Source organism: Pleuronectes platessa, chromosome 9 (genome assembly GCF_947347685.1).
Source record: "Pleuronectes platessa chromosome 9, fPlePla1.1, whole genome shotgun sequence".
NCBI classification, from domain to species: Eukaryota; Metazoa; Chordata; class Actinopteri; order Pleuronectiformes; family Pleuronectidae; genus Pleuronectes; species Pleuronectes platessa.
In genome coordinates this window covers 24668753-24684836 of record NC_070634.1, presented here as the reverse complement: position 1 = coordinate 24684836, position 16084 = coordinate 24668753, and the positions used below count along the sequence as shown (strand labels likewise).

The 16084-nt window shown below is 42.9% G+C and overlaps 1 protein-coding gene across 5 annotated transcripts in view; it reads left to right on the top strand.

Annotated features, from left to right (window-relative positions):
* atp11b (ATPase phospholipid transporting 11B (putative)) overlaps positions 1–15395 on the top strand; it is a 42010-nt gene extending 26615 nt beyond the window's left edge. The window contains exons 29-30 of one of the 5 annotated variants that reach the window (XM_053430062.1): positions 6941–7101; positions 11791–15395. In XM_053430062.1, coding sequence (XP_053286037.1) covers positions 6941–7101; positions 11791–11872 — 243 coding nt within the window. In that variant the 3' untranslated portion in view covers positions 11873–15395. Of the gene's footprint in view, positions 1–6940; positions 8708–11790 lie in introns of those variants that run through there. The other 4 variants (XM_053430061.1, XM_053430063.1, XM_053430064.1 and 1 more) reach the window with 4 other exon arrangements.
* The last annotated feature ends 689 nt before the right edge of the window (positions 15396–16084 follow it).

The window sequence follows — 16084 nt, the reverse complement described above, 5'->3', positions numbered from 1 at the left end:
GTTCTATTATCTATCAATTGAAATGAGTTTAAATCAATTAGGTCCAGCTAGAGTTATAGGTGAGAAATGTTAAAAATAAATTTCTATAGGTTTGGGTTTCTCTGTAAGATCTGCAGACCCAGGCTCAGAAGTAAATGGCAGCAAGGTCCAAACAGTCGGTTATTAAAAATGTCTTCCGTGCACAGTGTTAGATTTAATACTTATTCCGACTTGCGTCACAATAATGGAAATCATATTTCATGTGAGATGACAAAAGCCCGGAGGAAGAAAACAAAGTGAAATGTCTCGGTGGCTCAAGTTCTCGACTCTTATCGGTGAAACAGCTCCTTGTTTTCTCAGCCTCTGTGGTCACGACTAATCCACTTCTCTACACAAACAGCATGGTTCCTCACGGACGCCACATGACTCACCTCACACACAGTCTGCATGGTCACCTCTCAGCCGACCCACGCTGTTATTCTACTGATTTATCCAGCTGGAGTCTATTCACGTCTCGGCTTCTACTTTCCTCTTTTACAAAACTCCTCTTGTTTCTCAGAAAACAAATGTGGTGTTTGTTGTTTTTGTTCTAAACTTTGTCCAGATTTGTCTTTGTGTCTGTGTGTGTGATTCTAAGTGTGTGGTCGAATGACCTTCGTGTGTGTGTGAGAGTTTGATCTCTAACCTCTCTGTGTGTCTGTGTGTGTTCTTCCTCCTGTGTACGCTCCCGGTGTAGATGTATTCCAACCGCGTGGCAATAGGAGACGACTTCATCGCTCTGCAGCCTCTTTCCAGAACCAAGAGCCAGCTGGGCAAAATTAGGTAGAGGAGATGAGACTGGTCCAGCCCTGGGCTTAATATTTATCTAAAAATCTATTCCATTAGAACAAGTATCCACAGAGTGCTTTATTCATAATCAATTCTTCTATGTTATTAGATTCTGGCAGGAATCAGAATATGTGTGTGAATATTTGCCCTTCAACACTGGCTTCTCCTTTTCCCCTCTGTTGAGGATAGATCAGTTCAGTTTCTCTTTTATTAGTTCGAAAAAAAAGTTATATTCCTAATTAATCATTTAATCATGTCTAGAAAAACACTTATATATTTAGATCATTTCTATAATAAAGAAAAGCTTTAAATCCTTCAATTTTCAGATTTGGAAACAATAACTTTATGGTTGTTCATATTTTAATGAGACACATTTTACATTAATGCTCTAAATTTGTGAAAATCAGTAATTTGATTTTTAATTTCTACTTTTTTAGTCAACACTTGCTGTGATTAAATTAAATTATTCTACATAAACCATATTATGTTTTAATGTCATATATACAGTCTCAATTCTAGCAACACAAGAGAAACCTAAAATGTAGAAGCATTGCTTTATGGAGAAAGCACTCCTGTTTATCATCATTCATACACAAGTGAAATGTTCTTCCTCTCAGGGCTGGACTTGATTCGGTCCTACATAGTGTTTCTGACACTGGCAGCGCTCGTCCTGCAATGTCAAGCGCTGCTACTGTCGGAGCTCCACCTTATTGTTTCGTGTCTGTGAGCGCATGCCCCGGACAAGCCAATCAGCATTCTCCGTGATTGGGGAGTAAACGTATTTGGGTGTTTTTGGTGTTAGAGACGATGCAGGAGAATGTGTCTTAAGGCATTTCAACCGCTGCATGTCTTGCACTTTAATCCATCATCACACCTCCTGCCTGCTTCAGCATGGTACTGTCATCACTCCCTCCACTGCATGAACAAACAGATGAATGAATGGGAATCCTCCCTAGCTTAATTTTGATTGCTCCCCTGGAACTCACGAGACAGTATTGTACAGTTGTGTCATGCAGGGACTGTATTTGTGGATTTGGATCATGATTTAAGAAGCACTGTTCTGACTCTGACGTTCTGCATCTGCATTTATCCCAACTCCAATCACCTGGTCAGCCCCAGCTCCTGACCATCAGTTAGTGGACTCATACAACCACAGTCTGAGTCTGGCATGTTAAAGGGACATCAGTCGCATGGTGCAGCCCATCAACCCCCCCCCCCCTTATATATAGCATGGTCCATCTACTTGACATGTGCCGTACGCCCTCAGACTGGTTTCACCACTTGAGGAAACCCTACTTGGCTCAGAGTTGTTCCCCTGCATGGTTTCAACTGACTGACCGAAGAAGTCTGATGCAACACTGCAGCTGCATGACAGACTCCACGTGCACAGCAGCATGACGCCCTCCCATGAGAAACATGACAGACAGCTGGTCTGTTATCGCAGTTATTTTGGAATGATGCCTTGAAGATGTCGTAGTAGACGTCACAATAAACAGCCTGCAAGTGAAATGGTATCAACACTGTGAGCTGTCTCTGGTGAGGGGAGGCGACCTCAATAATTCCTTGATCTTGGACAACGACTTGGCGAAAAAAAAATTTAAGAGTTGTAATTTTGCACGTACTCAATTGTCCAAGATCATGTGAATTAACCTTGTGCGATACTTTTTATGATTCTGAAGCACTTGCTGAGATATGCTAGCACAAAAGAGAATTATTAGGTCTATTGTTTACAGTGGTTTACTTTTCACTTAGTTGCCAGTTCATACCCTTGTGAATCTTACCTTCAACCTGTTTCGACTTTATGGTCCTTTGATATCTAGTTTGATGTTGTTTATTTTCAGTTTTTATCAAAGTGATGATTCATTCTAACCATATGATCATAAATTATTAGTTTACGTATATTATCTTGGAAACATGGTTTTCAGACCATATTTTTGTTTCCCTTCACCTTTGACTGACCAGCTCTAAAAGTGAATCATTGGAAGATATCCTACCATGTAATTTATATATCATAATATTCATAAATATAAAGATACAAACAAATTCCTGAAACATTATAACCATTGTGAAGGTAGAATTTATTCCAGGACTAGTTGAACCTAATAATCTGGCAACTAAGTATAAATTTCAAACTATTAATAATATACACGCAGATCCCACAAAGTCTTTGAGCAGAAACAAGCTGTGGACCTGAAGATCTAAGGAACATGTTGCATTACAGCAACAAAACAAAACACTTAATGCAAAAGAGATGGTATTTCAGAGTAATTCATTTGTTGAATCAATGGAAGTACACAAGATGCTCTTACTGGCTTCAAATGGTGTTTTAATGTAAAAGCGCTGTATAATGCAAATTATTCAATTGTGTTGCCGATTTCCAGTATCATTCGGTCCTTCGTTTCTAATGAGATTAGAGGGAATTAATCACAGAAGAACCCAGAATAGTCTCCTGGGTTTCCTGTTGTTCATCTACTTTGTGGCTCTGATAGATTCAGCAGCAGCTTGATTAGTTCAGACGCTAATAGATTTGCTTTTATCTGCAGTAGACGGAACCGTTTCCCCAGAGACAGTTGGGATGTCTGCAGCTTCTTTCTGCTCATTGGTTTTGACAGCTATTTCTGAGCTTACTGGAATGACTGGGACTACGTTTAATGGACACCAGTATTCACTACTGACCTTATTCTCAATGAGACGTTATTTTGATTATGATGCTTCTGAGGTATGAGTTGAGAGAAATGCTGTTTAGATAGCACTGTCCTAGTCAGACTTACTTCTTGATCTGGTTAATATCAAAATATCGGTGTCCATGTAAACGTGTCTACTGACAGACTGATCACTTGCTTACTAGTAAATAAGCAACACTGAAAAAGCATATCCACCTTAACTGTGATTGTTAAGTCTTGTGTTGAGTCCTAAAAATATGTTTCATCAAGCAAATGTAAGTGATGAGATGATTTCAAACCCAAATCAAATCGTTGAATATGAGACTAAAGTGGATATTTTTTTGCAGTGTGATTTTCGTTCGTCAGCAGACTGGTTTTACTGGTTTTACTGGTTTTGTTGCTTCCTAAATGCCACCCACAGTGTTCCTGATGGTTGCGATGTGTGACCAGCCAGCAGGGCTCACTGTAAGCATCTTGTGTCCCTCAGATGGAAGAGGGTGAGGGTTCAGTCGGCCCAGAATATGACCCTGTTAAAGTCCAGCGGAGCCCAGGGGAGGACAATCGGCACCTGCTAGCTGCTTATCCTCCCCCTGCTACCCCCGGCCCAGACCCCTGCTAACCCTAGGTAGTACCATACCTGTATTTCACTGCCATCGTCCCCCCCCCCTCGTGATGTCACTGCCCAGGCAATATGGCCTCAACCACATAGGCTCTGTTAAAACAACCTGCATCCCACCCCCATGGCTGAATGCCCCCTACACTGCCCCTGTATTTCATATGTAAAAAATAGTATTCCTGTACGTCTCTGTCCAGCCTCAACTCCTGTTTGAATGAAACAACCATTTCCCCACACGATCACGGTCAACTCCATCCATCCTTACCTTTGCATGGATAATCTAATCCTTACACCCCCCCCCCATCCTTTCCCTATAACCTCTTACTGCTCAGATACATGTCCAGGGTTTAAAGAGTGAGAATGTTGTTTGCATGCTGCGTTCACTGTGCTTCTGTTCATCCATATTGATGCTGGAATGATGTTTCATTCATTCAATGGCTTGTGAGTATTTGAAAACTCATGAAATCCATTTTTTATTTTCTATACGTTCCTTTATTTTTCTTTAATCTTTTTTCTTCACAAAATTAACTCAGAAGCCTCTGTCTGTTGCCGTATATCGAATATATTGAGCTTTAATCAGCCTTTAGTTGTGTGTTGATTAAAATGACAGTGAAAATGAGTTGTAGCCGAACTGTGGAGCTACTATAATAAATCATCCAGGGAACAATGTGAGCTTTCACTGGTCCTTGCTCAGTTTATGGCAAAACCTTTAGTTCTGGCATCTGTTTCTTGGAAAACTTCACTGTGCAAGAGAACTGTAATCATCAGTCAGTCATGGTTTGTCAGTTTCTCACGAACATGCAGTGAAGTGGCTCATTCAGTAGATTCTTCTCTCTTGTTCTCTCCCCCCCCCCCCCATAATCAGCACAGATGAGCAACTTTACTGAATCTAACATGACTGCCACTGAAAACCACAGAATGTGAACCCTGTTGACCTCTGTGTTGACTGATTGATGCTTCAGTGCTTGACACTTGGTTTGTTGAGTCAGTCATTGGAGTTAAAAACCTACATTTATCACCCACGTGGTTTCACCAACATAAAAACACCAAGGACACTTCAACAACAGATGAACATCAGTCTACAAAACATAACAATCTGGGCATGTTGTGGTTAAATTGGTTGTCACAGCCATTTTCTTTGGTTCGCAGTTGGGTTGTGTTTGGAGTAATCACGTTTTCTCTCCTTGCTATGGCCAAGTATAAGTGGTGAATCGTGTGTTGCAGTAATAAGTATACATTTGTCTGGTTTTTTAGTAAAGTCTAAAAGGCAGACAGATATTTACAGATGCCTGACACTGCCAGCACCATTCACTTTCAGTTTGGTCCCGTCAGGGTTTTTCGGTTGCAGGCCAGGAAAACAATAGTTTGGTTTCATGCCAACGGCGTCTCCAATTTCTGCCGCAGAGAAAAGTAAAAACAGCAGCGTCACACATTCTGCCACCCAGCATCAGAGGAGGCTCCATCACATGATCAAATATGAACAGTTAGAAATGGTTGGCGACAAAAGCACTTTTTATAATATCTGATATTCAGTGTAGTGTACAAACTGGAGGATTTAAAACTTGACAGAATCCAAACTTTTCATTCAGTCTCACAGAAATGTAGAGAGAATCATAAAGTCTGCTGCTCTGCAAGTTTTGATCTTGAGAAATCTATGATGCCTGTAATTGATTATTGCAAAAACGTACAAATTTAAGGTGATTTATGGACCAGATGGGTCACTAGATTTACTCTGGGGTTAATCTATGATTGTGCTGTCCTGTCCTGATCAGGATCCCGACTACATGAGTGTTTCCTCACTCTCTGGCTCCTCTTCGTCTCCTCTTCGTCTCTCTGCTCTTCATTTTCTCCCTCCCCTCACTCCCAGTCGCTCTCTCTCGGGTGCTGACTCAGGACGGCAGCGCCACCTGATCTCTCAGTTTTCTAGGCACCAACTTCATTCAGCTCTGTCTGCCAGGGCATCGCTCTCTTCTGTCCACTGCTTTCCAACTTAAACAATAGTACGGACAATACTTTGCATTGGTTTTCACATATTATGAAATTGAGACGATCTGGATAGATGATGACGACACCGTCTTATTTCTTATTCCACAGTAGTTAAACAGAAGCAGGCTGAATATCCTAAGATCTGTGTCCCAGGACATGAAGTTATACAATTTGTGCGAAGATTAAATTATTAAATGTCACATAAAAGTAATAAAATACAATTTTGATGGTAAGGGTAGTAAAGAAAAAAAGAGCTGGGCTGTTATCACCGCTGATGAAAGTGATCGGCTGGCCTTGGATCAGGGTTAGTTCAGTTTATGCTGCGGGTTATGGATTGGACGCAGAGTGAGTGATCCATCATAGACGTGACAGGCAGAAATAATTGCAACAGAGAGACGGTCCATCTTTAAAGCAGCAATGAAGTCACATAATAATACTAAGCAGGTAGAACCAGACCCACTGCAGGGAAATAAAGATCCGTCCGACAGTTTATGAGATTATATGGCAACAGTGGGAGTTCTGTTTCCTTCAAGGTCTTTGTTTTGAAACCTGAGGTAAAAACTCTCAGTGAGAAAAGGAAAGCGGTTTTGTTATTGATTTGTTTACTGGTTTTATGATTTATGTATTGATTTGCAACATATGTCATCTCGTTGTGTAGCATGTTTGAAATGTTTTCTCTGTGCATCATTGTTCTGGTGACAGCATGTGATTCGTCATCCTGCCGTCCCCCTCATCACCCTGTCACAATGTGACTGTGTTGGTATTCACTTCTTCTCTTTGTCACTTCTCCCTCTTTCCTTCTCTTCCGATTCTCATCAATCCTTCCTCTGTCCTTTCCTCTCTTTCAACCTTCTTCACCTTCTTTCAGTCTCTATCAGCCCCCGCGCAGAGCCTCAGCTGTGTGGAGTCCCTGTGCTGCTACCAACATGGGCAGAGCGGCTGTTCCCGCCTGGCCCGCTTCCTGGAGCACATGACAGGCCAGTGCCCGGCCGGGGAAAACCATTGCCCGACGTCCAGCAGCAACAACAGGTGGGCAGGACTGCAACGACTTCTAACAATGATTAGGAAACCTGACGAACCGCCACCAGCTCGTGGTTTCAAAAATTTGGACAACAGTGAAGAGTGCTGTAGCCCTTAATGTGGCCGCAACTCAACTGTAAGTTGGAACTCTCGTTCCGATTTGTATTTGGGTGGGCATCCGGCTGTGGGGGAACTGGGTTTCTAATGGGCCTAGACACTGGTGCAAGGGTTTTTTGGGACTTGGGGAAATCCGCTGAAGGAGGAGGCTGAAGATGTGTGGATCACGTCCAGATGAACTGCATCATCAGTTTCTTATTTCCATCAATGTCCATGCTGGGACATTTTGATTAGCCCGACCGAATCGTGTGCGATGACAGAAATACCAGTAACCAAAACTATAGAGACCAATGACTGAATAGATTTATATGCCCATGCCGTCCACGTAGCATGTCGATGTGGATGTTTGGCAGGAAAAGCCTTGGACAATGCGGGTCCCGGTCATTTCATTGAGGCCAATAGAATGGAGACATAAAGGCAGCCAAGAGTAGAGCCCGACCGATACTTCTAATATCGATCAGCCGATAATATTTATATCATCCAATGAGGTCCAAAACTCAGTGGATATCTTCTATTGGTCCATTTGTAGCCGAGCCTTTGCTTTGAGCTTTATCTTTTCTGTTAACCTGTCCAAGGGCAGGAGACAACAAATTTTGAATTTGAAATTTAGCATTTTTTCTATGTTTTTTAAAAAAAAATGTTTTTCAGCATTTGTCCGTGCCCAACGATTTAATGTGGGACATATCTATGATAGGTTATTATCGGCCGATTGGACATATCTGTCGGGCTCTACCCAACAGGCTTCTATTCCACTATAGTATGTAACCTGTCTTGTCTGTGTTGCCCCTACATTAGGGCGAGTCTGTCTATTAACCATGTGTCTTTGTTCTTTGTTTCTGTCCCGTTTCTGTTCAACACATCCGTGAAATCAAAGTTTTGCCTGATTTCAAGGAAAACTGTGTAATCTGTAATGCACTTTAGCAGATGACAGCCTCGTCTATATGTCGATTATTAATCTGAGCTTTAGGTTGACTTCCATACTGGGCTGCAAGTCTTCTTTACTACTTGAGATGGAGCCAGACTTTGGTTAGCTTCTGGAATTGTATCTGATCCAAACACCAAATGTGGGTGATCACATCTCTATTATATCCTGTGTTTGAAGGGATATAAAGTGCTTTATATCAAGTGGGAGTTAGTTGTGACTCAGCTTTTAAGCTGCACTCAGCAATTGTTGCATTTTTTGAGCCAAAGCCAGTTAGAGGTAAATACAATAAAACACAATGTCTGTTTCCTGAACAAAGTGAACTCTTAGTGGCTGCAGATAAAAGTCCTCCTCTGCTGCAGCACAACTATGTGATAAAGGATGAGAAAACATCAACAACTTCTTTTTCTTCATTGATTTATCGTCTTTTTTCCCCCCCATGAAATATATTTTTGCAGAGTGCAGCTTTAAAGACGAGTGCACGGAGTTCACAGCTTGCGGGTCTGCTCCGTCGGCAGTTTGTGTGTTATTGCGTCTTTTTTTTACCTGAATCCCAGAGTGCGGAGGTCATTGATTAATTGACCTGATCGGCCCCTTTCTGCTGAGCAACCCCCCCCCCCCCCCCAAAAAAAAACCCCCAGCTGTGGGACACTCGCTATTGATCAGATCAATAATGAAGATGTAGCATTCTTTGGGTGTGATTGTTTTGCAGTGGACCTCGCACAGTCAGAGGATGTGAGCACATACAGTGTGTGTGTGTGTGAGTGGGTGAAGGCTATGACAGCTTGCAGTCCCCCCCCCCCTCTCTGGACTGCAACCTGCCACCTCTTGCGGTTGAGCACACGTCTGTGTCATCGCGGTCAGTCGGCTCTGAGGGATTCAGCTGTATCAGTAATCTCATCGCTCAGACCTATAATTGTGACTGACTGTAATTTTGCCGGAGTTACTGGGCTGCAGTTCAAATAATAAACCTCTTACGCTTCATCTGATCGAGACCAATTACATTATTCCATCTGTCGAGTTATACTCCCAGAGGGATAAACACAAACATTAGTAAATCTCATACCTGTGTTCCTCCTCACCCTCTTCTTCACCCTCTGGGTTTCAGGTAAGAAAGCAGAAATCCACAGAGAGCGATTAGTGAGACTCCCACGTTTGGCCTTAATGCTAGGAAACTGCCACAGGGGTTGAGGGAATGTATCCACCCAGTCCTATATAACACGCTTAGTGACTGGAAGGGACGTATAGCAAGCGCATTAGCAACTTATATACAACATAAAGAATTAATCTGATATTTATCCAAAGCCCAACTGTAGCTGGCTGCTTGACTTGGTCTGTTGTTGTGGCGGTGAATGCTGGCTGAGGCTGAATCGTGTCTCGTGGGCGACGAAGCAGGAACAGACGTGGATGTGAGGAGTCAGAGATGTTTTTTAAATATTACTTCCCACGTGTTCTCGTCACATTCCAGGAGCTGAGTCTCCAAACAAATCAAATTGTCCTGAGTCCTTTGACGTGCTTCAATTAGCAGGAATACATCCACTTAAACAACTGTTAAACCTCTTTCATGATTATTTAATCAACAAACTTAACGTCGGCTTCAAACCTGGTTTGTTGTTTTGTAATGGAAATTAAACAAATTGACTGCTCTGACCCTTTAACAGTCAAATCAGTGAATGATGAAGACTCAGCTCCTGTCAGACATCTCTCGCTCCTCCTCCTCCTCCTCCTCCTCATTAAACAAGGGGACCACATCCTGAACCAGAGAGGCTGCTGGGAAGGGCAGTACCTGAGAGTTCTTGAGTTTTTTTTGCTACTTCATGTATCTATTCGTCTTTTTCTACTGGATCCCGAAGCCTTATACATGCTTCTGAGAAGAGGCCAACTATGAGGGCATGCTTGTTTTATAACCCGGGGTGTGTAGCGCCCCCTGCAGGCTGCAAAACAAGGATGCCCAGACTCTGTCTTGTTGCATGGGGGCTGCTGTTGCCTTTGGTATTTTGTACACAATGTAAACCTGTATGTATTTGTGCCCCCGCACACACTCGTCCTCTTGCGCTAGTCTCTTTTCTGTCCCCTCTGTCTCTCCGTGTCCCTTTTGTGTCTGAAATCTGCATAATGCTGCTCGACCTTCCACATTAATTCTTCCTGTGCTGTTAATGTCCCCTGTGAGCGCCGTCTTGTCAGAAACCCGTCCTGTCCTGTTCTCTTCTTGGGTTCACGTTCCCACCGGCTCACCCCAGAAGGGTCTCGGTGCTGATGTCCTCGTGGTTCTGTCCTAACGACCGAGACGTTTTCAGTTTTGACCTCGTCGCCTGTAGACAGCCGGACTCGTCTTCACGATGCAGCACGTGAGACAGCGCCTCCAGTCCAACCACCATTTGAGTCATCAGCCTGTTTCCATGTTTAGCAGGTTTTAAAACGGTTGTCTTCATCTCAATGAGCAGAGTTAGACTAAAGGTCGTGGGAATTATTCAGAGCAGGTCGACTGACATCTAGAAAATACAAGGAAGTAAACACACAGATGTGTGTGGGGGGGGTGAATATGACGTTAGCATATTCTCGGCTATGAAACAAGTCAGTGTGTCAGAGCTGCACACACACACAGTTACACACACACAGTTTCCTCGTGCAGCCTTGTGTAGATCAGGTGGCAGGAGGGGGGGGGGGGGGGGGGGGCGGGGGCTGTTTGAACTCACAGGATGTTGAACCACAGTGTCTCTGCTGCTTTGAGGAAGAAGCTGTGATCGTCGGCTCTGGTTCACGTTTGATGCCGTGAAGGTTCTGCTGTGGTGACCTTTCACAGAAGATCCTCACGGTGGATAAGCTGTGACTCTCCTGATTCGTCCATGTTGGGATGTTCTGGCCTAGTTTAGACTGTTAGACTGTTAGTTTGAGCGTTTTATAAAAGAAGACGACATCGTGCACCAGTCTGGATCTGTCCCTGTCGGACGTTTCCAGTAGAGACCCAGTTTGCTAAGCTAACAGAAGAGTGTCCCTTTTACTAAGAGGGCTGTGTCATGTAGATCATAGTCTATTCCATATACAGAGGTTTAATGCTGTGGAGGAAGATCGTACAGTCAGATAATAAACATATATTTTTCTTGAGATTTGCTGTTCTTTGCGATTTTATAATTGAGCAGAAAAATCTAAATTCTCCTCCTGGTCCTGTTGAGAGCAGACGATTCATTGTGTAGCACGAATGTTGCTGATGCTTGATCATCATGATTTATTTCTCTTTGTGGTGATTGTGTTGACTTCATGTTCACGGGTAACGCAGCTCGAGTCTCTCCTCATCTGCTCAAACCTCAGAACCAAGAATCTTTGTTGTTTCTCTGCAACAACTGAATTAAATAAGAAACAATTCAAGTTCTGAATGAAATTCCTTTTATGAGGATTTACTCGGGACTAAAAGGTTTTATCCTCCGACTCAATCTGGTTCTGATAAATCTGGTTTAGTGAGTAAATGAGAAGAGACTTTAGATTCTCATCACTAACGACATCACACTCATCACTAACTCTTCACTGCTCCACCTCTCACTCTGCTCCTTCAGCCCGGTTGTGATGATTGTTAAGACAAACCTTTGGACATCTCACACACACAGACAGACACACACTCTGCATCAGTGTCCTAACCCTCGGTCCCTGCTGCCTGTTTCCAGGTCTTGGGGCGACACGGAGAACTTCTACTCTAACGATCGCAGCATCCTGACGCTGTCGCCCATCGAGGCGTCTCACTGCTGACACCCAGAGGCCGCTAACTGTAGCGCACAGAGCCAGGGGGGGGTGGGGGGGGAGGCACCTCTCTGCTCTGAGTCCTTACCGCTCCCCTGCCGCCATTTTAACCAACACACTTCAACTCAAAACTCAATTCAGCAAGTTGCAAAGCGAACTTGACACGAGAGCTGCTGCATCTGAACAGATCTGAGTCTCTGCTGCTGACAGAGGATCTGAGTCCTGGAGAGAAATCTGAAGTCTCATTTATAAGAGAAACAGTTTAGAAAGAGATGTGTTGAGTCTTATATTGAACCAATCAGCTCTTGGTGAAGATATTTTTCATTTTCAACGCAGTTTCCCAAACGTGTTTTACTTGAAACTGTCATAAAAATGATCCAGTGAGTTACGGGATGGAGATTCCTGCCAGTCGGACCTGGACTGAACCATTGAGCCCAGCTGCACTGAGGTGGTTTGACCGACACCAGCCAGGATCCCCCACGTAGCACCGGGAGCTGGCAGCTGAAGTATAAAAACCTTTTTGAGCTTTTGGCGAAACCGCTGCACCTTCTCTTCCTGATCAGACTGAAAGGGAAAGACCCCCCCCCCCCCCCCCCCCCCGCAGCCCTGTAGCATCCAGAGCTTTCTGCTGATGCAGCGGCTCTGCTCACTTCCAGAGCGACGGTGTTCTCTCGATACTCTGGGCGGAGCTTCACCTCCACCGTGCAACCAAAGACCGAAGGACTCTGGAGTATATCAGAGTAAAAAGTGTGTATTTTTTGTGCCTGATTGTACAGAAGCTTCCTGTTGTTCTTGTTGTTGTTGTTACGAAGACGATTATTATTGTTCGCGCTGCTTCTCTCGTCTCGACTGTCCAGGCCTCCCTCTCCCCGCTGGTGGAGCCTGTTTTAAAAAGCCATACGTTTTCAAGAAGGTTGTTTTCCTGGTCGATAATTGAAGGAGCTGCAGACGGGAGCGGTTTGATTCTGTGGTTTCTGTTGTTGTTGTTCCCCTCAATGCCTTTTCTCATTCAGCCTGGTTGGAGAAAGCATCTCAGCATTTAGTCTCATGACGTCAGGGACATTTTAAAAGCTAAAATTGACCCAATCAGGTTTGAGAACATCTGTGGAATCAACCTGCCCCCCCCTCGAGCCCCCGATGGGATAATGGTTCCATTTGGATCCCAGCCAGACGAAAATGGCTTTAATGGCGAGATGCTTTTTCCAAACCCCGGCTGCTGCACGTGGACCCAGACAGAAGAATGTGTCCGTCTTCTCAGAGACAGATTTATCAGATGAATGACTCGGAGAGGAACAGAGGAAGCCGAGTGTTTTTTGCACAAGTCACAAATCAACTTCTTTTCTGCTTGAATCATTGCCTCACTCGTCACCATTCAAATCATCCCAGTCATGTTTCCGCTCTTACGTTCTCGTCATGTCCTCCCCCCATGCTCCTTGATGAAGTGTGTGTTGGTGTGTATGTGTTGTTGTGTTCCTCTGTATGGAAGGAGTTGTGGTACTCAGCTTTCTGAAAAGTGAAATTAGGAAAAAATCGTTAAGGTTTAACTTTGAGGAGAATCCAGAAGGCGACGGAAGAGAGATTCGATATCGAAACCTCACAAGACAACCGTTTTAAACTTGACGACAAAGAAACACACAACTCTCCTCAGCTCACACGGGGAACACACATAGTCGCAGCAGGTTTCTGATTCGCTGCCGTCGATGCTTGAAGAAGTTTCTTTGTCTGATTCTGAGTCTGACTCGTTCACGTCCTTTGTTTCTTTTCAGTCCGGTACAAACAGATGCACGTGACAATGAAAGTGTCTATTTATTATTGCAGTACTTTATTTTCCTGTGTTTGTGTTGAACTTTTCTTACATATCAATAAATCTGTAGCTTCTGTAAAACGCAGCGACTCCACCCCCCCCCCCCCCCCCCCCCGTCTACGCTCTGAACCAGGAAGTTAGAAGTTACAGTTCGTGACTCCACCGATTCTGATCATCACTGTTCCTGTTTCAATGTCAACACAGGAAATATCTTCTTTATTTTCTTTTGAACCATTTGACCTCATATTTGATATTTAACGTGTTAAACACTCCTATAGCTTCTTATTTTTATAAAAGGATCCTTGTTATCGATCCCCCCCCCCCCCCTCCCCCCGGGAGTAAAAACTTGAAAAGCATCATCTGTGACCTCCGTTAGTTTGAGTGTTTTGTCTCGAGGCTGCAGAATCTGATCTCTGCACAAACACCTGCAGTGTCTGAGCAGCGCTGACGCCCCCTTGTGGTCAACTGCGGGAGCACAAAGTGTTCCAAACTAAAGTAAGATGACGTCATCACATCAGTGAAAGATTTGATAACGATAAACGTGACAAACTGAAGTTACAAGTTCATAAATTTATCAACATGACAAACTACATGAGTCTTAATACATGATGACAAAATCAAAATATCATTGAACAATTTGAATGTTTACTTTTCAGCTTCAGTGAAAGTTAAAGATGCATATTTGACAGAAACTTAAAGAGGAATTATCACAAAAAAATCTTGAAATAGAAACGTGAGACAAAAACAAAACCTCGTTGGAGAAAGTACATTTTAAAATCTATAGAATAACTTCTGGGTTTAAAAATAATTTCGAACACTTTGGGTTTGAAGGTTGTTGTTTTTTTTTGTCCAGACTTTATGTCCTGTCACATTTCTTCACATATCAAATGTTATAGAGACAGAATTTAACGTCTGTGATTTGTTTTGCTGCAGTTTTTGCAGGAAACTGATGTTAGATCTGTTGTTGAACTCGGACGTGAACCAAACTCTCAGTTTAGCAGTTTGGTTCGATGCCTCCAGGTTATTTCTCGAAGCAGGAGATGACTCAGCCTCATAATGTGAAAAAAGAAAGAATATTTAATATTTTATCACCAGATGAGGATCATGTCGTCAATCAAAACCTCCATCAGAGTTTAATTGGATCTTATTTAAGACACAGAGCCGTAAAATCCTGGCCCCAGTCGAGGTTTTGAGTTTTCCTGCTTCTTGGAAATTAGTAAAAAGACTAAAATCAGCCGTCGGTCGTCTTTGTTCTCGGCTTTAGAAACATAATGAAAATCCAGACTTCTCCTCTGGGTTTAACTGCAGATGTAACATCATGGTCCACGTTGGGTTCACAGGGTTTGTTATTATAAAATGTTCTTGGTTCAAGTGAAATCTTCCTGAAGCTGTTCAGCCTCTGACGTCGGAGCCTCGGCTTCTCCTCACAGACCGGAATCAAATCATGCTTTTCTCGATGGAAACAGGAAAGTGAATGAAAGTGTTCAGAGATCTGGTTTCTGAACGTCCTGTGACTCAGCATCAGGCAGCCAGACTGGAGGATCATCTCCCCCCCCCCCCCCCCCCCCCCCTCATCAGCAAATCAGGCTTCAGCTGATGATTCATTCTTCATCATACTTCTGTTAACTGATGTCCTCCTCCTCTTCCTCTGTCCATAAATCTGTCTTATAGTGTATGTTTATGAAGATGCGACTCTATTTACGAAATAAACACATTTTTAAGAAACGACTCTTTGGCGTGAGACTTTGTTTAATTTAGAAATTAATTGAAAAAGAAAAGAGCAGCTCAGGAAAATCTCCAAGTTGATTAATGAAGGAGAGAAAATACAATTAAGAGTTTGTATCAGGGACAAAGAAGCAATTCATCTAATAAACTGTTTCTCTCACTTTTATATGCAGAGCTGCTCAAATTAAATATTTATAACCTCACAAAGTGGCAGATGAATTAACTTGTTTAACTCTTCAAAGATATTTTAGTGTTGGTGAAACAATCAGGTGATAATTTGCAGCTTCTCATTTTTTTAAGATTGAACATTGGAATTTGTGGGTTTTAAACTTCAAACAGTTGATTTTCAATAGAAATTGTTTCATAAATCACACTGACACATTAAATGGTAATAGTTGGATGTGGAGACTAGAAACTGTTGTCACATAATTATGACATTTTATAGACTGAAAATTTGACAATAACAACCAGGACGAGTGTGTTTGCTTCAGATTAATAAGAAACCTGCTGAGCTGATGTTCAGATCTCCAGTCAACACACAAACATGAATTATTAATATTTCTCCAATGTTCCAGATGCATTTACTCTTATGTGTTGTGTAGCAGACGTTTCCAACATGATACCAGATGAATTTGTTTAACGTTTGGAGAAGAAACACATATGTATCAAGTATCACAAGACGCAGACGTGGG